Source organism: Saccopteryx leptura, chromosome 6 (assembly GCF_036850995.1).
Source record: "Saccopteryx leptura isolate mSacLep1 chromosome 6, mSacLep1_pri_phased_curated, whole genome shotgun sequence".
Lineage (NCBI taxonomy): Eukaryota > Metazoa > Chordata > Mammalia > Chiroptera > Emballonuridae > Saccopteryx > Saccopteryx leptura.
Window position 1 is genome coordinate 79,532,886 of NC_089508.1, and position 23,305 is coordinate 79,556,190.

The window sequence follows — 23,305 nt, forward strand, 5'->3', positions numbered from 1 at the left end:
GAATGCTGAGGTCACCTGTTCGAAACTCTGAGCTTGTCTGGTCAAGGCACATATAGGAGTTGATGCTTCCTGCTCCTCCCCCCTTTCTCTCTCTCTTTCTCTCTCTCCTCTCTAAAATGAATAAATAAAATCTAAAAAAAAAAATAGTGCTGCTATGAATATTACTGTACATACCTTTAGTGAGATTTAATATGCATTATTGCTGGTAATCAAATTGCTGGGTCATAGGGTATTCATATGGTAATATTTAATAGATAATGCGAAACAGTTTTCTAAAGTAATTCACCAATTTTCTTTCCCATTAGCAGTGTGTAAGAGGTTCTAGCTGCTGTATGTCCTGGCCAGAATGTAGTGGTTTTTGTTTCATTTTATCCCTTCTGTGTGTATCTCATTTAGGCTGTTAGTTATATTTTCCTTATGAGGTACCTTTTCTAATGCTTATTGGCTATTTTGATAACCTCCTTCATTAAGACCCTTGCTTATTTTTATTTTTCTATTAGGCTGTCTGTATTTTTCATGGTGTTTTGTAGTTTTATATGTGCTACAGATATCTTTTATTCTCTAGCTTACTTTTTCATTCTCAGTGATATCTTTTGTTGAAGTTAACATTTTTATGTTCTGTTGAGGAAATCTTTGCCTATACCAAGGTCATGAAGATAATAAATACTCTGTTTTTCTCCAAAGTTTTATTAAATTGCTTTCAAATTCAGAACAACAAGGAATTGGGGGGGGGGGGGTTGTCTATGTTAAGAGTTGTTATTTTTATTACATATAGATATCCATATCCATTTGACCCAACTCCATTTATTGAAAAGACCATCCTTACTAGACCATAACTACTAACTATATTACAGGGTCACATTTGTCAAACAAGTAACTTTATGGGTCTGTTTCTGGACTCTGTTCTGTTCCACTAGTCCGTTTGTCTATCCTTGAACCAGTACACTCTATCTACATAAATAACTAAAGTCTTGATAACTGATAGCACAGGTCTCCTAGTTTTGTTCTTCAGTTTTGTCTTAACTGTTCTTGTCCCTTTTCATTTTCATCTAAATCTTAGAATTAACTTATAAATTTATTTTAAAGTATTTTCAGCAATGTAGATAGTATAGGTAATTGGTCCCAAATGTTCTTTTATTATACCCCCCATTTATTAAAACTTTTTTTTTTTTTTTAGCAAGAAAGGAGGACAGATGTATGGACAGACAGGAAGGGAGAGAGATGAGAAGCATCAGTTCTTTGTTACAGTACCTTAGTTGTTCATTGAATGCTTTCTCATATGTGCCTTGACCAGGGGGCTCCAGCTTAGCCAGTGACCCCTTGCTCAAGCCAGCAACCATGGGGTCATGTCTGTGATCCCATGCTCAAGCCGGTGACTCCGCACTCAAACCGGCATCCTCGGGGCTTGGAACCTGGGTCCTAGGCTGATGCTCTATGTACTGCACCACCGCCTGGTCTGGCTATTAAAATATTCTTAATTTATTTTACCAATACCTATGTCTCATTTTATTTAAAATGGTAATCATACTAACACTATTTATATTGTGAAGCTTGCATGTGCTTTCTCTGGAGACCACTGATCTGGATGGACAGTAAAAGAAGTAAGGAATGGTGATAGAAGGGAGGGCCCGATATTTACTGCAGAAAGCACTCTTTCACATACCCTTTGCTTCTTTCTCATGCTGTTTTCAATTGTTTGATCCCAAGGGCCAGTGGGATTGAGTGAATAGGCACATTGATTTGTATGTTAAAAGTGCTCATTGATTCCCTATGTCAGTCTACTCCTGCAGAGGAAAAGCACATATAATTAATATTTTTCCCAAACCTGTCACGCACCAGAATCAACTGTGGGCAAGGTGTATTAACGGTCATTGTCCTGTGTTCTGGCTTGAGAAATCATTCATGCACATAGTAAAAATATGCATACAAACTTAAACAGATTTTAAAAAGAAAAATTCAAGATGAAAATTGAAAGAAGACATAATTAACTGTCAGATTAGTGATAAGGTTCAGAATGGAAGATCATTTTAGGTTGAAATGGATGAAAAAGTCATTATAGAAATGATTTTGTTTAAGTTGGATCTTGACTGGAAGGGACCTGGGTAGGAGGAAGGACATTCTAGTTTAAAGATTTGAACCAAAGTAAAGAGCATTAACAAGAAAAATGGCCAGAATGGTAAGTAATGTGAGTGTTTAAATGCCAGTCTATTGGGATTTAAATATTAAATCAGGAATCTCAGTCCTTTTTAGCTTATTTTTTTCAACAGATACTATTGTTGTACTCCTAGGGAATAAAATTTTGCTGGCTATTCACTTTGAAGCCATCAGAAAAGGTAATATGGTGCCTGACCTGCGGTGGTGCAGTGGAAAAAGCATCGAACTGGAATGCTAAGGTCACCAGTTCGAACTCCTGGGCTTACCTGGTCAAGGCACATACGAGAAGCAAGTTGATGCTTCCTGTTCCTCCCCATCCTTTCTCTCTTTCTCTTTGTCTTCTATATAAAATCAATCAATAAGAAAATCTTTAAAAAACAAAACAAAACAAAAAAAAAACGCCTGACCAGGCAGTGGTGCAGTAGATAGAGTGTCAGACTGGGATACAGAGGACCCAGGTTCGAGACCCCGAGGTCGCTGGTTCGAGCAAGGGGTTACTCGGTCTGCTGTAGCCCCCCAGTCAAGGCACATATGAGAAAGCAATCAATGAACAACTAAGGTATCGCAACAAAAAATTAATGATTGATGCTTCTCATCTGTCTTTGTTCCTGTCTGTCTGTCCCTATCTGTCCCTCTCTCTGACTCTCTCTCTGTCTTTGTAAAAAAAAGAAGAGGTAATATGGTAACAAGAAGGCCAGTAAATCAGTCAAATCATTACAGCACACCAGTGGTGATCTCTGCCATTGGTATTTGATAAAGATAAGTCTCAATGTGATGTCAGGAAAGATTGAACATGGGTCCATGTTAAAGGAGGATGTTGAACGAAAGTTCCAAGTATTGTGTGCTAAGGATCCAACAGAAATGGTTGAAACCAAAAATACTGTCAAGAAAGCGTCAAGGGAAAGCCTGGCCTGGCAAAATGGCGTTGTCCATGTTGTAGTGGTCCTTCTCTGGTCTGCTGGCCCCAGCCAGGCTCCTAGCAGCTCCTCAGCATAGTCAAAGTTCTATGTTCAGGAGCCACTATGTGACAAACCTGACTGGCTAAAAGTTGAATTGGCCTTGGGTATTTCCATCTTCTTATAGGTCTAATAAAGATGTTTTAGAGTATAAAAGAAGAAATGGATTGTAATAGACTTGCTAAATACTAATATATTATATTCCATATAGTGATTAAAGTAGTTCTAATCTGCTGAGTTAGAAAATAAAAGAAAAGTTATCTGTGAATATATGTCTTTAGCATTTGTTTTGCATTATTACGTGAAAAAGTAAAAATACTTCTGTATTCTTCAAAAAACAAGAAAGGGTCAAGGGCCTAATCAGGCATTTGTGCAAAAAATAGAGCGTTGGCCTGAGACTCTGAGGACCCAGGTTCAAAACCCGAAGTCACCAGCTTGAGCATGGGCTCATCCAGCTTGAGCAAGGGTTCACCAGCTTTAGCATGGGGCCATGGGCTTGAGCTTGGGATCACAGACATGACCCCATAGTCACTGGCTTGAGCCCAAAGATTGCTGGCTTAACGCCCAAGGTCACTGGCTTGAGCAAGAGGTCACTGGCTCCACTGGAGCCCCCCAGTCAAGACACGTATGAGAAAGCAATCAGTGAACAACTGAGATGCCACAACTATGAGTTGATGCTTCTCATCTCTCTCCCTTTCTGTCTGTCTCTCTCTAAAAAAAAAAAAAAGTGTCAAGGGACTCCAATTAAGTTGGATATGGATGAGCACTGGTGGTGGAGGAATCACTACTAAAACCTAGAGTTCAAAAATGGATCAAGAAGGAGTGGTAAATTCTATGTCAACTTTAAAGATAATACTTTGGCATGAGATTAGGAGCTCTTTGATGTTAGGAGTGCAGAAAAAAAGCAAAGGCCCAGGTACAGGGATTCACAGGGAGAAATACTGACTTGAAAGTGTAGAGAGTAGATAGTGAAGTATTAAAAAAAAGAAAAATAGGGACTGACCTGTGGTGGTGCAATGTATAAAGCACAACCTGGAATGCTGATGTTGCCGGTTCGAAACCCTGGGTTTGCTGATCAAAGTACATACTAGAAGCAACTACGAGTTGATGTTTCCTGCTCCTCCCTCCACCCCTTCTCTCTCTCTCTCTCTCTAAAATGAATAAATAAATCTTTAAAAAGAAGAAGAATAGGAAGCCTGACCGGTGGCAGTGCAGTGGATAGCACATTAGCCTGGGACACTGAGGTCCCCAGTTCGAAACCCCAAGGTTACCAAGTTGAGCACAGCTTCTCCTGCTTGAGCATGGGATCATCAATATTATACCATGGTCACTGGCTTGACCTCAAAGGTTGCTAGCTTGAAGCCCAAGGTTGCTGGCTTGAGCAAGGAGGGTTCACTGGCTCCCCTAGAGCTCTCTGGTCAAGGCACATATGGGAAGCAATCAATGAATAGCTAAGGTGATGCAGCTTTGAGTTGATGCTTCTCATCTCTCTTCCTTCCTGTCTCTCTCTCTCTCTAAAAAAAAAAGAAGAAGAAAAAGAATCGGAAGGTATTTCAGGAGGGATAGTTGAGTTTGTAAGAGGGAGGAAACTCAGATTTGAAAACTGAAAAGGAAGAAGGCAGCAAGAGGGAACTTGAACATAAAAAAGTCAATTGACAGAGATGCTAAAGTAGTGCTTAATTACCCAATTTATGTGGTAGAAAAATCTAGTGAATATTAGTAAGAGCTCTGTAATTAACAAAAAGATACTCCTCTAACATAGCAAATGTTTTATAATGTCCAGAGAGGCAAACTAAGCTTAATTAACATGAAGAAAAGGGCACTGTTAGCAGTTGTCTTTTTTATTCTTCATTCCTTTTTCTCCCACAAGTGAGAATGCAATATAGATGTTTGAGCTTTTCTTTTTTTTCCTCAGAGACAGAGTCAGAGATAGATGTTTTAGCATTTTTTATAGTCTTTCTTGACTTTGTGGTCTGCTTATTTTAGGCACCTTGTACCTATAAGTTACATAAATGTTTGCTGAATGACTTAGTGAGTGTTGGTTTATTGTATTATTGATGCTTTTTCCTTTACAACTTGGTGGTATACTTTTCATCTCAGGGAATGTCCTGCAGCCTAAAATTAAAAGTATCTTCTTACTCAGTATTTAAAATAGAATTTGTGAAGAGTTCTAACTTTTCCTTATGGGTTGGGAAATATGAGTAGCTTGTTTAGTCATTTCTTGATATTTTAAATACATATATCAGTTATTTTTGTCCTGCATTTGAGCTGAGAACTAGATGCATTTTTCTTGGCACTGAGGAATATCAGCAGGAGAAGTTAATGTATAGAAATCTCAAGAGTAATTGCAAAAAGAATTAATTGTGAATGTTAGCCCCTGTAGTAATCTATACCTACATACCAAATTACCCTAAAACCTAGCAGCTTAAAACAATAAACATTTAATATCTCACAGTTTCTGTTGGTCAGGAACTTGGGACCAGATCAGGTAGGTGGTTCTAGCTCTTATAAAGTCAAGAATCAGCTAGGGTTACAGGTATCTGTGAGATTGACCAGAGCCATAGGATCTGCTTCTAGGGTAGCTAATTTTCATGCCTGGCAAGTTGGTGTTGGCTGTTGACTGGAGGCTTCAGTTCCTTGCTGTGTGGACTTTTTCATGAAGCTGCTTGAGTGTCCTCATGACATGGCAGCTGGCTTCCCCCAGAGTGAGGGACTCAAGGGAAAGAGAGAGCAAGGAGGAGCCACAGTGTCTTATAAGCTAGTTTTTGGGAGTCCTTAAGTCTTACTCTCAGCCCCGGGGGGGGGGGGGTAGGCTCTACCTTTTGAAGAGAGAGGTTTCAAAATATTTGTGGACATATCTCAAAAGGACCCTACTGCTGGACTGATACATTTATATTAGTTACTTCATTTAAAAAATTGTTTTGGTATTCGCTGTCCTGAGATTTTGGCTTAACTATAGACAAGTTCTGACTGTGACATCATGAAAGTTCTTAAACTGGAAAAGATGTTGGTATGTCTCTCTGCTCTCCAGGTCACCCATCTGTGTACAGTTTTGTTAGCCAGAGCAAATGTCAGCTGTTTTTACATTAAATACAGTACAGCGCCTGGCTTTCGTCTTCAACGGGAATTCATTGTTCATAAGGTCTAACTCCAGGGGAGCAAAACTTTTCCTAGCAAGCTCTGTTCTATTCGGTATTTTGCATTTTTATTGGATAAAACCAGTTTAGTTCTGATTATGTAACTTTTATTATTCATAAATATAATGCTGAAGAGATGCTGTTTTTCCATTCTCTGTTTTGCTTTCTTTTGTGGTACAAGGAAGTGGAGTGCCCTTGTGTTAATATGCAAAATAAACACAAATTATGTTTCATAGTTTTGATGGAAGAACATGTGAGTTGAATCCAGATTCCATGTTCAAGATCAGTCTTTAAAGTAAAATTTGAGGTTATTGTCAAGCAGATAGACCTGGAAAAAGAGACAGGAGAAATGCTAAAATCAGAAGCAAGTGTCAGGGATCTTTCTCTGGTATTATTCAAGTAATAATTTTGAATAAAATTCTTTTAGCTCTACCAAATTAGCTTTGAATTAATTTCTCCATACTCAGCATTTCCTCTTAAGACAGAAAATCCTTCATTCTCTTCCCTTTGGTGCCTTCATTTATTTTATAATTAGTAGGCATTGTTTCACCAGCCTCTCTCCTAAATACAGCTTCCTATCATCAAAACAAAGTGAAGACTTTGTTCTTTTTCCTCTGAAGGCAGATAATGAGTGTGGACTTAGCTATGCGTTGTCTTGTTTTTGGTAAACTATCTCAGGTCAGATACTACTTGAGATCATATTCAACAGTCTTTAACGCAATCCTGACATCTTCCTTCCCCTAATGGATGTAATGAATCTGGACAGTGAGAACCTCTCCTCTTCCTGCTCTCCCCCACCCCCTTGCCCCAAATATTGCTATAAAACCCTTGTTCTCACCCAGCAGTGAATATTAAATTTGAATTTGATGTCACAGAGTTTAAGGAAGTACTAGTCTTCATCAAGGAACTAAGAACTAGGCTAAGGACATAAATCAGATAACCCTTTGGGTTGTTTTGAACAAAGTTTAGGGCTTTTTAAAAGTCTCTTACTTGATAAGTATGATTATCTGGTATTTTCTTCTCTTGTGATGCTATGTTCTCCGTAATTTCATTGTGCTCCACCCTGCTTTATTGGTGAGAATTTCAAGAAGGAATAGTATTTAGTTCAAAACTTTCATAAATTTATTCTCACACACCTCCCTCCCCACTGTGGCCTTTGGCCAGAGCTCTTTTCTTGTACAGTTTTGCAGGGAATAAAGAACGCAAGTCTTGGCCCTGTCGGTTTGCTCAGTGGTAGAGCGTTGGTCTGGCGTGTGGAAGTCCTGAGTTCGATTCCCGGCCAGGGAACACAGGAGAAACGCCCATCTGCTTCTCCACCCTTCCCCCTCTATACTTTCTCTCTATCTCTCTCTTCCCCTCCCGCAGCCAAGGCTCCATTGGAGCAAAGTTGGCCCCGGGCACTGAGGATGGCTCTATGGCCTTCGCTTCAGGCACTAGAATGGCTCCAGTTGCAACGGAGCAACACCCCAGATGGGCAAAGCATTGCCCCCCTAGTGGGCTTGCCAGGTGGATCCTGGTCTGGCGCATGCGAGAGTCTGTCTCTTTGCCTCCCCACTTCTCCAGAAAAATACAAAAAAAAAAAAAAGAATGCAAGTCTTACACATATGAATCCTTTTTATTTTTAATCTTATTTTGAGAAGAATAAAGACAAAGACCAGAATCTGTAGGAAATATACCATTTGGCCATCTTTTTGGAGAGAAGAACAGATTTTATACTATAACTGGATAAATTTTACATTAAGAATGATAATTGGGCCCTGGCTGGTTGGGTTAGTGCAGTGGTCGGCAAACTCATTAGTCAACAGAGCCAAATATCAATAGGACAATGATTGAAATTTCTTTTGAGAGCCAAATTTTTTAAACTTAAACTATATAGAGGTAGTTTAAGTTTAAACTTATACCTTATCGAGGTAGCGCCTGCACGTGGTATTTTGTGGAAGAGCCACACTCAAGGGGCCAAAGAGCCACGTGTGGCTCACGAGCCACAGTTTGCTGACCAGGGGGTTAGTGGATAAAGCATCAGCTTGGCATGTGGACGTCCCAGGTTAGTTCGATCCCTGGTCAGGGCAGACATGAGAAGTGACCATCTGTTTCTCTCCCCCTTCTTTCTCTCTTCCTTTATCACAGCCAGTGGCTCAATTAGTTCAAGCATTGGCCCCAGACAGGGCTTGCTGGGTGGATCCTGGTCGGGGCACATGCAGGAATCTGTCTCACTATCCCCCTTCTTTTCACTTAAAAAAAAAAAAAGAATGACAGCCCTGGCCAGTTGGTTCAGTGGCAAAGTGTCAGCCAGTATGTGTATGTCCTGGGTTTGATTCCCAGTCAGGGTACACAGGAGAAGTGTCCATCTGCTTCTCCACCCCTCCCCTTCTTCTCTTTTTCTCTGTCTTCTCCTCCCACAGCCATGGCTCAGTTGGTTTGAGTGCATCAGCCTGGGGCACTAAGGATGGCTCCCTGGAGCCTCCACTTCAGGTGCTGAAAATAGCGTGGTTGTTAGCATGATCATAGATGGGCAGAGCATCAGCCCCAGACAGGGGTTGCCAGGTTGATCCTGTCAGGGTGTATGTGGGAGTCTGTCTCACTATCTCCCCTCCTCTCACTTGGAAAAGAAGAAAAAATTAATAAAAAAGAATGATAATTAACAAACAGATACCAGCACTGATTCTATCTCCTTAGTCCCAATGAAACTGTTGTCATGGCCCTGGCCTGGCCAGTGGCTCAGTGGATAGAGAGCGTCAGCCTGGTGTATGGACGTCCCAGGTTCAATTCCTGTTCAGGGCACACAGGAGAAATGACCATCTGCTTATCTTCCCCTCCCTCTCCCCATTTTCTCCCTCTTCCCCTCTCACAGCCAGTGGCTCTATTGGTTCGAGCATGGCCCCAGAACTGAGTGAGGATGCCTTGGTTGGTTCGAGTGCATGAGCCTTGGGTGCTACAAATATCTCAATACGAGCATTGGCCCCAGACAGGGTTTCCGGGTGGATCCCAGTTGGGGTTCAAGTAAGGGTCTGTCATGGTAATGGCCTACTTAGGTGTCATATGTGTTGGAAGCTTATATACTCTACAACTCTAGTAAGCCAACTTGCTCATGAAATTGGGAGCATTTCAGATTTTGCTATTTAAAATACACAAAAGGATCTAAAAATAACTTTTTTGAAAAAGTGGAATGTGTTTAAGTTCTTAACACTGTTCTCTATTAAATGCTTACAGAGCTTTGACTGACTAGTGATAAAGAATCCTCCAAACAGGAAGTTTTCAGAAACTTTTGCTAAATGTTAATTTGCAACTACAGTGTCTATCTGTCATCATTTCCTTAGATCATGAGACCTCCCAACACCCTTTGTAGAAAGCTCTGGGAACCCATTGTGTTCAGGGTTTTTCTTATTTTCCCTGCTTTGTTTGGTCACTTAGAATATCTGTGAAAATAAAAATTGATATAGTCTAGCAGTTGATCTATAAACATTATGACATTACGCGCTTTCATTTAAAGTGAGACCTTTTCTCTACATCAAAATTTGATGTGTCATTTAAGAAGAAAAATAATCTATTTCTAAATAGCGAAGACCTAATGTTAACATAGTATTCTTTTTGATTTTAAACAAGACATGGAGAGCAAAGTGTGGACCGTTCTTAAATGGGTAAGTCTGTATCTGATGAGGAAACAGATCTGTATCTGTTTTTTATGCTGTAATCTGGCAAGAATTGCACTGCTGTGGGCCTATCATTCTGTCCTACTTATTTTCACTTAAGGCTTTTACATGAGGCCAAAGATCCTACAAAAGCCTGACTTCACTGCCATGTACGTATGGTGGTGCTGACAGCAAGATGCATACTGCTACTGGTGTGTACAGTATACCAAGACGTTCAAGAACATAAGGAAGGGACAATAAATAGCAACACCTGTGACCACATTTTAACCAAGTCACATCTCTTATAGTGTGACATTGTTTCTTTTTTCCTAATTAGTTTTAGGACAAAACAGATTAAAGAAGTAATGAAATGAATCAGGTTTTTTTTAATTACTTTTTTTATTTTTATTTTTGGTATTTTTTTCGAAGTTAGAAGCGGGGAGGCAGACAGACAGACTCCCCCACATGTGTTCAACGGGGAACTACCTGGCATGCCCACCAGGGGGTGATGCTCTGCCCATCTGGGGCATTGCTCTGTTGCAGCTGGAGCCATTCTAGCGCCTGAGGTGGAGGCCATAGAGCTGTCCTAAGCGCCCGGGCCAACTTTGCTTCATTGGAGCTTTGGCTGCAGGAAGGGAAGAGAGAGACAGAGAAGAAGGAGAGGGGGAAGGGTAGAGAAGCAGATGGGTGCCTCTCTTGTGTGCCCTGACCGGGAATCAAACCCAGGATTTCCACATGCTGGGCCGACGCTATACTACTGAGCCAACTGACCAGGGTAGTAATGAATCTTTTTTTCTGTCTTGTCCCCTTAAGCACCCTACATAATGGTGTTTACAGTGTCCTTTATGTTCTTTGTGACATGTTGGATTTTTCTTTGTCTAGCAGTTCATGTCATTTATGTGAAGGGAAGGTGGGTAGTGTAGAACCAAGGATTAACTATACTAAGAAAGGTTTGATGGGCCCTGGCTGGTTGGCTCAGCGGTAGAGCATCGGCCTGGCGTGCGGGGGACCCGGGTTTGATTCCCGGCCAGGGCACATAGGAGAAGCGCCCATTTGCTTCTCCACCCCCCCCCTTCCTCTCTGTCTCTCTCTTCCCCTCCCGCAGCGAAGGCTCCATTGGAGCAAAGATGGCCCGGGCGCTGGGGATGGCTCCTTGGCCTCTGCCCCAGGCGTTAGAGTGGCTCTGGTCGCGGCAGAGTGACGCTCCGGAGGGGCAGAGCATCGCCCCCTGGTGGGCAGAGCTTCGCCCCTGGTGGGCGTGCCGGGTGGATCCTGGTCGGGCGCATACGGGAGTCTGTCTGACTGTCTCTCCCCGTTTCCAGCTTCAGAAAAATACAAAAAAAAAAAAAATATATATATATATATATATATATATAAAGAAAGGTTTGATGGAACCAATGTTAAAAGAAAATAATCTAGAAAAGTATATGTTGAGTAAAATACGCTGGGGGTTGTTGGGTTTCTCTAAAGCTAAGGCTATGAATGTTGAATGTTTTTAGCTAGTGAATTATTATTTTATTTTATGTTTTTTGAGGGTATGTTTGTTAAAACTGGAAACAGTAAAGCAAGGAAGGGCCTTGGAAAGAAGAAGCAGCAGAAGAGCCTCCGCGGGGCTGCTTTGGCTCCCTGGAAACGGTGGGGAAAAGAAGTGAGCCGAAACGGGTGCTGTCAGTCACTGGAAAGTCATAGGAAAATGGGCCTTAGACACAGGTTCAGGGGGTTAGATTGAGATGAGCTGCCGCTGCCCAGTACTCCTGGTTGCAAGTTTTGTGGGGACCTTTAGAGTTTAGGAGAAAGAAAATTCACTTGAAAAGGAGATTCGAGTGAGCATGCCCTAAGGAAGGCAGGCCTGAATTATTTTGTTTTTAAATCTGGACTAGAAGGGTATGAATCACCCTGACTTAGTGACTTCCAGTGAGACCACTGTCTTAACCTAGCTCGTATGAGACAAGTGAACATGTCCTAATTTAGGAATGACCACCTCTGGAAATAGAGCTGTTGGACTTTCTCCAGAAAGGTATCCCCAATGACATACTGTGTTAAAAGAACTTCCTACAGTGAAAATTGTATCCCTTTTTATTAATAACTGTTTGTTGAGAAAATTAATTAAAGGAAATATTTGTTCTTTCATCCTTTACCTTTATTTTATACTATATGAGTAAAGTAAAAAACAGGTTTCTATTGGTTTTTGCCTTTTGAGAATGCTTAATGTGAGGGTAACTTTAAGAGATCCCTGGCAGAGTCCTTGTTTAGTTATTTTTCTTTGGAAATTAGTAAAGAATTCAGAAGTCCTTAGGTCAGCTACTGCTGCTACCTCAGCCAGCTGGGTGGCAGTGGACATGCCAACTAGCAGCCCTGTGCTACTAGGACTGGAGTTGGATGACACGAGCAGGGGTTGCTAGACTTTTGTCATCTCTTCTCTCCCCCTCTAGGAGGGGCAAGAGGAGCTGCTGCTGCTAATCAGAAATGCACTTTCAGAAAATGAAAGTTGGCTACATTTTTTTACTTTTATCTGTACATAATTAATAAGGTTTTATGTAATATTCCTTGCTATTCAGTATTCGAAGAATTAGATGACACTCAGTCTAATAATCTTCATAATTATCCTCACACTAGACATTCAGGCGATAATGGACATAAACATGTAGAAAGATGGGTGGACTTCAGTGTAGATGCTAGCCAACATAAAGATGAATACACAGATAATGTTGAAAAACTATCAGAAGCTTAAAACTCTTTCATGGGTAATAACAAGAACTTCAACATCTATAGACAAAAGTCAAACACATCAAAGCTACATGGACCCACCATTGTACTAAAGTGTGAAGACTTGCCTCTGGTTTGATTAGAAACCACTGGAGACAGCCCAACTCTACTGGAAACAGTTAAAGCCTTTCCATTTTCTTCATGACCAGTGTTTAGAAGATGCTGACTGTTCCATGGAAGCAGATTAGGATACACAATTTGAGGTGACTTTTCTCGAACTATGATCCTGAAGAACTCACTTACTTTAGGAGAAGATATGTACCGAAGAGAGAAGCTTTGAAGAGATTTGGTACTGGATTGTAACTATTGTTCTTTAGCAAAGGATGTGGGTTACTGTTCATCTTGACTACAACAGTGCATAAATTTGACTACATTGTATATTAATGTCATCTATATGGTTGTTTAAGTTATCAATCTGCCTTATTTAAGAAACCAGTAAAACACAAGTAAAGTTATCAAGAATGAAGATCCAACAATATAACATCTAACACTGAAGGAAGAACTTCCCCTGCAATGTAGAGCACTATATAACACTGACAAATTCTTTGTATGTGAATATTCCATACTTTAAATCTTTCATAGGAATGGCTGTAAATGAAGTTTTAACATGAGCTATGAAGTCTATGAAAATGTATTTTTGATACAGTAATGTAAATGAAGAATTTATCGTTAAAGTGGTGGTCAGATAGAGGAACTAAGGAGATATTGTTTCCTCTTTCTGGCCACTTGTACTGATGTCACCCAATAAATAAAGTAGCTAACCTTGCTAGAACTACACTGCATTATGTTAGTCTACACACGTGATGCTAAACAGATTTCCCTCAAAGAAAAATTTAGAAGGAAATATTGTTAGTCCTCTTTATTTTTTAACTCAAGATATGAATTTGCATCCATGGTATAAAAATGAACCAAACTTCCCCCTACATACATACGTAGTGTTTTGTCTAATAAAGGTTTTGCTATTACCATTTATTTAACAGTGTCTCTTCCAGAAAAAGGTAGAATTAGAAATGATACTTCCTTAGGGTCTATTAATAAAACCACATTTTGAAATGTGGTTTCAAAGACCAGCATGAACTTTGTCTATATTATACATTTGGTTCTAAATCGTTTTATTAGAATTAATAATATTCACCCAAAAAAGGAATAATATTCACTAGGAAGAATTGTTTGGGTTTTGTTGTTGTTGTTGTTTTTGTAAGAATATTTTTAAGTAGGATGTTTACTATGTGACATTTTCCCCATTTTGATTACATTAAGTATAATTATCAATGGCACTAATTTGACTTTTTGTTTTATAGTCTCTGGTTTTCAGCAGCCACTGTGAAGCAGTGAGTGGCTACTCAGACCAGGTCATCCATCAGCGGAGATCAGCTACCTCCTCACTTCGTTGCTGCCTGCTCACTGATCTGCCATCTTTTTTATGTGTGGCCTGTCCACGAGTAAGTGCCACAGGAGGGAGGAGACAAAACAGATGTTATTTGAAGAAATAAACCAGTTTTCAAGGGATTCATTTCTTAAACAACTGTTTTAGCATGTTTGGTCCTTGAGAAACATATAAATCTTTAGTATTTAGAAAGGACAGCCATGCCACAGTCCTGGCTTCCCCAGATAGCACTTCTCACTTTGAACTGGGTTGGTTTAAGTATCGTTGTACAGTAGGGAGGAGTGGTTTTTCTACCCTGACCTGCTTTCTCCTCTGTAGTTCCTCTCATTTAGTCAGGGTGTCTAATCAAGCCTCAGTCAGGTAGATTATCACACGACAGCAGGGTCAGGGACAGTGGAATGTCAAGAAGGAAAGGGAGCCATTTGTCACCTGCATTGAGGTTTTTGAGGCTTTCTCAGAGGAGGGGACCAGATTGGCAGGAAAAAATTTTTTTTTTTACGTTTTATTTATTGATTTTTGGAGAGAGAGGAGAGAGAGAGGGAGGGAGAGTGAGAAAGAGGTGGGGAGAATCAAGAAGCATTTACTCGTAGTCATTGCTTCCTGTCTGTGCCTTGACCGGGCAAGCCCAGGGATTTGAACTGGCAACCTCAGCATTCCAAGTCAGTGCTTTATCCACTGTATCACACCACAGGTCAGGCTGGTAGGGAGATTTGATCTGGCCTTATCACCTCAGTATAGTCTCCAAATAACAAAAGGAAACAACACACTGGCATCAAGAAACTTCTTAGTCTGGTGTTTTCTCAGTTTCTTCAGTAGTCCTGCCTGAACTGTGGTTCACTAGTATGTTCCCTCTGAAAAGTTACTGTTGCGCAGGATTTGCCATTTAGCAGTCTCGCCTTATTTATAGGCTGAGGGTAATTTCTATTGCGGTTTCAGCTTTGAGCAGCTGTTGGATTCTTCCTATACCCTGTTTATCAAAAGAGGGCACTGTGGTGATTGTTGACAGTATTGCTGTAAAGGCTGCCCTTGGCACACTGCAGTCATTTGCTTACATCTTCTTCTTTCTAGTCCTTACTGATCAGTGCTAGTCAGAAGCTCTCTTGCAACCTCAAAGAAGTACATGAAGGGAAGGGAGGCAGAATAGAGATGTGGCCAGACTCTGGGTTGAGCAAAAATCAAGTATCTGTCTTTTCATCTTGTTTCCTTTTGCTTTAAGGGGCAACTTTCAGTTAGCCAGGAAGGTGAAAAAACACCAGACTAAGAGGCTGACATTTCTGACCTTTCTGTGTTGTTTTGTTTCCTCCACTCATCCCAGCAAGTTTACTGTTGTCATAGTACTATACAAAGAAAGTAGAGCCTTTTGAATCCTCCTTTATGATAACTTTCTACCATTATTTACATCAGCTTACATCCTTACTTTATTATCAAAGATAAGAATCTGGCAGAGGGTCTAAAGAAAGATGATAGTATTGAGTCCCATTAAGTCCTTTCTGCTGGGCCTTTGTTACATGAATTTGATGTCCTTGCCACTGTCATCTTCATTTGATTTATATTGACTATTCAGAAAGAATTTAGATTTTGTATGTATCCAACTCTTCAAAGCATACTTGGTCTTTGAAGTTTAAGTTGATGCAGAAAAAGGCACTTTTTCTGGGAAACGTCTGAAGCCAAGTGCTTCCATAGAAATTAGCCTTCAGGCTTCATGGTTGTGTGGTTTGTTTACTTCTCATTCTCCTAAAATGATGTGTGTACCAAGAGGCTGATAAGAGGAAGTCTAGATGTTTGAGAGCAGTATGTCAAAACATTTGTACTTCTCATATTCCCAGTGCTTTATAGAGCTAATAAAAAGTGAACTGCCTTAAATTGTAATTGTATTTATGGACATAAAAATTCCTTGTCCATTTCAAGCCTTATAACCAACCACTCTGAAGAACAGCCCCACTCCCAAACATATTCACACACACGCTCTCTTACTGTACTTTAGAGTGTTGTTTTCTGAAGAGCTAGATGCGCAATGCTGCTATTTCCCTAAAGAACAATACACAGTAGCTTGAAGAAGACTATACTAGTGTATAAAGATGTGTCAGTCAGCAAATAGGAGAAAGCTTTTATCATTTGACTGAAGGACTCCTTTTTAACATCCTACTCATCCCCTCCTCCCATATTTATTTGTAGGGTTTCTTCACATAGCATGTGCTAAACTAGAAAATGGGAGTGATTACCCCATGGTTATGAGGACAGGAAAAAGTTTTAAACATGTCTGGATAATTTGTACGTACATACACAAATTCTTACCTTTCAGATTAGGGCTTGGTTGTAAGTAAGGCAACATTTCATGAGATACCTTAATTATAAGATTTCTCACCCATCTGTGATGCACAGAAACTTGATTTCCTTTGAAGCCTCAACCTTTGTCTTGAGTTAAGACAAAGTAATTTTCTTGGCACATGCTATAAAAACTTTAGGAAGAACTGTGCCATTAAGGAAGGAATTATAGGAGCTGTTTTCTCATTAGCCAAGAAAATAATTCTGCAGTGGTCTTAAACTAAGACCCTGGGAATTCATCTTACAGAAAATACTGTAGCGCTTGGAGCAGTCACGCTTCCTAGAGCTAGAGCAGGAATATACATGTCCTCAGGAAGGACGCGCTGATTTATGCTAGAGGAAGCAGCCCCTGAAAATATAGCTTAGGAAGTTAATGAAGCAAGAGACAGAGATTAGCTTACGTGGCACTGAAGGTACTGCATTTCCATTTGAGGGGAGGGGGAGACTGGTTGTTCTTCATCTCCTGGTTCAGGAAGGCCACTTGGCTGGAGGCTGTCTTGGATAGAGCTGACTTGGAAAGCAGGGTTTAAGTAGAAATGGACTTATTTGCCCCCCTTTTGGACCTCCTGCATTTGCTGCTTACGTATTTACAACATGACATTCTATGATTCTGCATATATCTTGATCCAGGGCTCCTGCCAAAGAAGCTTATCAAAACATTAAAAAAACATTTCACTAAGAACTATGCCTTGCAAACCTCCCAGTTTCAATCCTGGACTTGGAAAGATATCAGCAAAATGAAAATTGGAAAATAGGTGGAAATTTATAACTGGAAAATGTTGGGTTTTTTGTTTTTGTTTTTTTGAAGTGAGAGGAGGGGAGATAGTGAGACAGACTCCCACATGCACCCCAACCAGGATCCATCCAGAAAACCCATCTGGGGCCAATGCTTGAATCAACCAAAGTAGTTTTAGTGCTTGAGGCTGATGCTCAGACCAACTGAGCCATCCTCAGTGCCAGGGACCACACCTGAACCAATCAAGCCCACTGGTTACAGGAGGGGAAAAAGGAGAGGAGGAGGAGAAGAGAAGCACATGGTTACCTCGTGTGTGTGCCCTGACTGGGAATCAAACCCAGATGTCCATATACTAGACCGTTTGGTCTACTGAACCACCAGCCAAGGCCAAGTTGGTTGGTTTTTAAACTTTTTTTTTCTTCTTTTCCAAGTGAGAGAAGGGGAGATAGAGACAGACTCCCGCTTGTGACCCGACTGGGATCCACCTAGCAACCCCCATCTGGGCCTGATGCTCTGCCCGTCTGGGGCCATGCTTGCAACTGAGCTATTTTTAATGCCTGAGGCAGAGGTTCCACGGAGCCATCCTCAGTGCTCTGGGCCGATGCACTCAAACCTATCAAGCCATGGCTGCAGGAGGAAAAGAGAGAGAAAAGCAAGAGGGGGAGAAGGAAGAAGCAGATGGTTGCTTCTCCTGTGTGCCGACTGGGAATTGAACCCAGGGCATCACACACTGGGCCAACACTCAACCACTGAACCAACTGGCCAGGGCATGCATGCATGCATTTATTTATTTCTTTATTTATTTATTTATTTATTTTCCTGAAGATGGAAACGGGGAGAGACAGTCAGACAGACTCCCACATGCGCCCGACCGGGATCCACCCGGCACACCCACCAGGGGGCGATGCTCTGCCCCTCCGGGGCATCGCTCTGTTGCGACCAGAGCCACTCTAGCACCTGGGGCAGAGGCCAAAGAGCCATCCCCAGCGCCTGGGCCATCTTTGCTCCAATGGAGCCTCGGCTGCGGGAGGGGAAGAGAGAGACAGAGAGAGGAAGGAGAGGGGGAGGGGTAGAGAAGCAGATGGGCGCCTCTCCTGTGTGCCCTGGCCGGGAATTGAACCCGGGACTTCTGCACTCCAGGCCAACGCTCTACCACTGAGCCAACCGGCCAGGGCTGGCCAGGGCCTATATTTAAACTATTAAAATAGCCTTGCCACTCTTTACCCTCTTCCTTCAGGCTGAATTTCTGGTTTTGATTTTTCATCTTAACTGTGGGCCCAGTTTTTTTTGTTGTTGTTGTTTTTTTTTTTATTCATTTTAGAGAGGAGAGAGAAAGGGAGAGAGAGAGGAGAGAGAGACAGAGAGAGAAGGTGGGGAGGAGCTGGAAGCATCAACTCCCATATGTGCCTTGACCAGGCAAGCCCAGGGTTTTGAACCGGCTACCTCAGCATTTCCAGGTCGACGCTTTATCCACTGCACCACCACAGGTCAGGCTGTGGGCCCAGTTTTTATACTGTATAATTCCAATGTAAGTTCTGCTCTACAAAGTAAGCAAAGAAACAAACAAAAAAACCAAAAGCTGTTATCCTTGAGTATAAAATTGGCTAGTATGACTCTCTCATAGACCTAAACTTTACTCATCCAAGAGTGTGCATACTATTTGAGATACATACTTCTGTAGTCCAGATCACTGCTTCTCTAACCATTTTTATGGAATTAGCAACTGTTGATTGTAAGGTTCTGGAACTCATACCCTAGATCAGGGGTCCCCAAACTATGGCCCGCAGGCCGCATGCGGCCCCCTAAGGCCGTTTATCTGTCCCCCACCGCACTTCCGGAAGGGGCACCTCTTTCATTGGTGATCAGCAAGAGGAACATAGTTCCCATTGAAATACTGGTCAGTTTGTTGATTTAAATTTACTTGTTCTTTATTTTAAATATTGTATTTGTTCCCGTTTTGTTTTTTTACTTTAAAATAAGATATGTGCAGTGTGCATAGGGATTTGTTCATAGCTTTTTTTATAGTCCGGCCCCCCAACGGTCTGAGGGACAGTGAACTGGCCCCCTGTGTAAAAAGTTTGGGGACCCCTGCCCTAGATGGTAGATGTCTGCTCTGATTCAGTATCTGCTGGGCCACTGCCAGGACAAACCATAGCAGAGAGAGACCCAATTTTTATCCGCCTACTTTGTATTTTAATTTCTTTGCCTTTGTCGTGGGAAAAAATGAAAACTTGGAAAAGAGAACAAACTCCTTTTGGAGAGGGTAGAGGGTAGAGGTGATATGTTATTACCAATACCTCCTAGTACTGTCTGTTTAAACCAATTTCTGTGTGACTGGGTTTTAGACCTCTAGGGACCCAGCTTGCTGTGACCCTCTGTAGTTTGGCTTCTGGACCATAGATGGCACTGCACCCTAGCAAACTCAGGTCAGCTTCATCTGTAAGACAAGAGTAGCATATTCTCTGGTTATTGATAAATAATGCTCTTTCTCTGGTTTTGGTATCTTCTAGTCCCCAGCAGAGGCACCTGCAGCTCCATAGTAAGCTAACTGACTGTTTATGTGTGCCATAGCATTTTTTTTCAAGGTTCAGTGTAAGATGCTGGGATGCTTGTTAAAAATCTAGATCTTTTGGCTTCTCCCATCTGAATACACAGCTGCTTATTAAGATGGGAATACATCCAGAGATAAATGAAGAAGAATAAAGCCTATGTTTTTGTGTTGACAGGAACCTTCTGTTCTATTGGAAGAGAGAGCATTTGAGTGTTGTTGCACCTAGTAATGAGATAAGAATTTGTGCATAGTGTCTACCCTAGCCAAGGAATGAATCTGCCCTGGCCTAGGTAGCTCAGTTGGTTAGAGTGTCATCTCAAAACACCAAGGTTGTGGGTTCAGTCACCAGTCAGTGCACATATAAGAATCAACCACTGAATGCATAAATAAGTGGGAAAACAAATTGATATTACTCTGTCATTCTTTTTTCTCTCTAAAATCAATTTTTTTAAAGTTATAGAAAAAAAGAAATGAATCTGCTACTTCTCGCAGTTGTTTTCCCCATTCTCAGTTTATGCCCTGAAAGAAAGATTCTTTTATTTTCCAAAAGGTTTGCCAATCAGCAGCTAGGTCAAGGAAGAGGAGAAAGAAGTGTTGATAAACATGGGATCTTTGCCCTAGAATCATTAAAAATAGTTTCAAGTGTACAAAGCAGAACTCTGTACTTTAATGATGGCTTCCTAGCTCCAGCTCCCTTTCTGACCTCACAATCTTATGTATGGCAAATAGAACTTTGCCAAAAGCAACATCCAGCAGTGAACGGAGGTGCAAGGCAATGTGTGTGTGTGAGTGTGTCTGTGTGTCTGTGTGAGAGAGAGAGAGAGAGAGAATTATTCCTAACCTGGTATCCTAGTTTATTTCCAAACTCCAGCAACTCTTTGGAGCCTTAGTTTTGTTGTAGGTTCATGTTATAAGAGGTTGGCCTTTTACCTAGGAAGGCTCACTAAATTATTTTTAAAAAACCTTAGTGGGTGTGGAAAATGTGAAAAAAAAACATCTCATTTGACTCTTTGACTGCAGGTCACTGCAGTGCCATTGGATTCTTACTGCAATGACCGAAGTGCAGAATATGAGCGGCAAGTGCTGAAGGAAGGAGGGAGTCCAGCAGCCAAGCAGTGTTTGTTGAATGGGGCCCCTGAACTGGCAGCAGACTGGCTAAATCGACGGTCCCAGTTCTTCCCAGAGCCAGTTGGAGGACTGTGGAGCATCAGGCCTCAGAATGGCTGGTCTTTCATCAGGATTCCAGGTGAGTACTCCGTTTTCTTGAAATCTGTTCCCCACTTTTGCAAGGGGAGAACCAGGGAGATGCTGCATATAGTGGTTTCAGGTATTTGTAACCCAAAAGTTTTGGCTATTTCTGCTTCTTCTGGATTAGAAACTTATAGGTAAGTATATATAAGTACACTTGAGTAGAGAGAAATGTGTTCTGGACTTGAGCTTAAATACTGTCCTTTGACAAGCTTATAGCTGAGAAAGGAATGCCATCTTACAAAAGGGAGGAGATAGAAATAAACTTGGTAGGAAAGGCTCCAACTCGAATGAGTACAGTTGTCTTGTGCCATTGCCACTGGAATGAATAAGAATGTCATCACTCACAGAAAGCCTAGGTTAAGTAGCATAAACAGTGTCCTGCACGAAGCACTAGAGATTTGAATGATAACCAGAAGAAAAACAGTGGGTTTTGTGCCAAAGTGCTAGCAGATTCCCAGACCTACAGGGTCATGGTCATGGGTTGGAAAGAAACTAAGTTTTCATCTTTGCTTCAGTGAGACTACTTTTAAGGAAATTGAACACAGGGTTCATAGGCTCATATTTTTTGCTTACACCTGCTGGCAGACTGGAGCAGTAGCTGAAAGCGACCATGTTAGTTTTTGGTTGTCCAAATTCTCGGATACTTTGCTTGTATTCATCTTATTGGCATGTAGTGGAAGTAAACTAGAGCTAAGCACTAAAGAGAAAATCTGCTGTTTCTAAGAGATAACTGGATTCAGGATGTAAGGCCTGGCTTTTCTATTTTAGTGTGAACTTTGTCAAGTGTCAAGAGACTTCAGTTCAACTTGCTCTAGTGGCTTTGGGGTGCTTTGAACTGGAAGGTACCATTTTGGGTATATGAGAATAGTGTTGTAAATGGCCTCATAGCTGACTTAGAACATGTAAAGCAGTGAATGGAGATATATTGTTGGAAAATAAAGGAAAACCCCAAGTATAAAGAATGCCTGAATATTGGTGCAAATAGAGGGATAGAATCCAGCAGGTATGGAAACCACAGACTTCCAGGCAGAAGATTAACCATAGGTATTAAAAGAAGCAAGATGACACCTTATTTCTTCATTTCTCCCTTTTCATTCTGGCTGCTTAGTTCCCAGTACAGCAGTAGAAGGCTTATTGCTGGCGCTGTGGGAATCTCTTGTGGCTTTTCCTGTTCTTTGAAAGAAAAATGGACTTTGTTTAAATAGCAGGAAGTGTCTGAGTTCTTTTCGCATCGATAAAAAGCACCAGCCTCACGGGCTGTTTACTGTGAGAACCAACCAGCTCCTCACTGACCCTATTGTGCTCTGCAGACTGACTGGGACATGGCAGCAAGGGTGGGGGGCAGGTCAGTGGAACCTATATTTTCTCTCTCTTTACTCTGTACTTTTTCATTTTCTTTTTCCTTGAATTGGTTCCATTACATTCCTTGAGAGACTAACCAAAATCTTGATTTCACACATTGAACACATCTCCATGTTTCACTGGGAGAAGGATCTGCAGTCCCTTCAAAAGTCTAATCTCTTCTCCTTGGTAAAAGGAGATATTGTGTACTATGTTACCTGATTTTACTACTATGGGATACATTCATTTTGTCTCTGAGCAGGATCTTACACTGTGATTAGTAAGAACCTATATCTAAGTGAAAATACTATAAGACTGTACCATAGAATTGTGGGGAAGATTGCAAGAAAGGTCTGTTTCCTTCAACATTTTTTGGAGCTCCTATTTTTAAAGAAGGGGCTGGACAAGGGTTTGGCTTGGCAGAATCAGCCTAATATCTAGGAAATTGTGCTCTTCTTGACTCTGTGCCCTGCTTAGCAATAGGTTGTGCTGTTGTTCAGTGCAACTTGGGTAGCTCTTAAAAAATTGGGTCATGGATGCCAGACCCAGAAGACATTGGTATGTACAGAGAAAGAAACCAATTTTTTTGTATTTCTTTCTAAGGACAAATACTAGAAGCTTACTACTTCTGTCTAGTATGCTTACCAGAGAAACAGAAATACTGCTTATTGCTTATGTGTTTTAAGGCTATTGCTGAAGTCTCTTTCTTCTTAGGCCTTTCCTTAAGGACAGTCCAAAGAAATCCACTCTGTTCATTTCCACTTCCCCCACCTACACAATAACGGCTAGCAACAGGTACCACTTCTTACTTCTCTCAGTGCATCAGAGTTGTACCCATCCAGGTATATGCCCATCATCATTTCTGAGCTTTCTGAATCCTAGCCTCAGTTCATTCTGGTTAGTTAAATAAAGTAGATGTGGGAAGGAGGAATGTGTGGAAAACATTGAATCATGACTCTGAGATGAATTGAAATGTCTAAAAATTCAGACACAAGAGGTATGCTCTCCCTCCCAGGAGCATGCCTGCACTTTTTTTCCTTCTCAGGTATGCACCTCCTGTATTCTAAGGCTC

General features: G+C 41.2%; 1 protein-coding gene across 6 annotated transcripts in view; it reads left to right on the plus strand.

Annotated features, from left to right (window-relative positions):
• INO80 (INO80 complex ATPase subunit) overlaps nucleotides 1–23,305 on the plus strand; it is a 174,984-nt gene that overhangs the window by 110,831 nt on the left and 40,848 nt on the right. For all 6 annotated transcript variants that reach the window (XM_066344251.1, XM_066344246.1, XM_066344245.1 and 3 more), the window contains 2 exons: nucleotides 13,944–14,084; nucleotides 20,662–20,887. In XM_066344251.1, coding sequence (XP_066200348.1) covers nucleotides 13,944–14,084; nucleotides 20,662–20,887 — 367 coding nt within the window. The remainder of the gene's footprint in view (nucleotides 1–13,943; nucleotides 14,085–20,661; nucleotides 20,888–23,305) is intronic.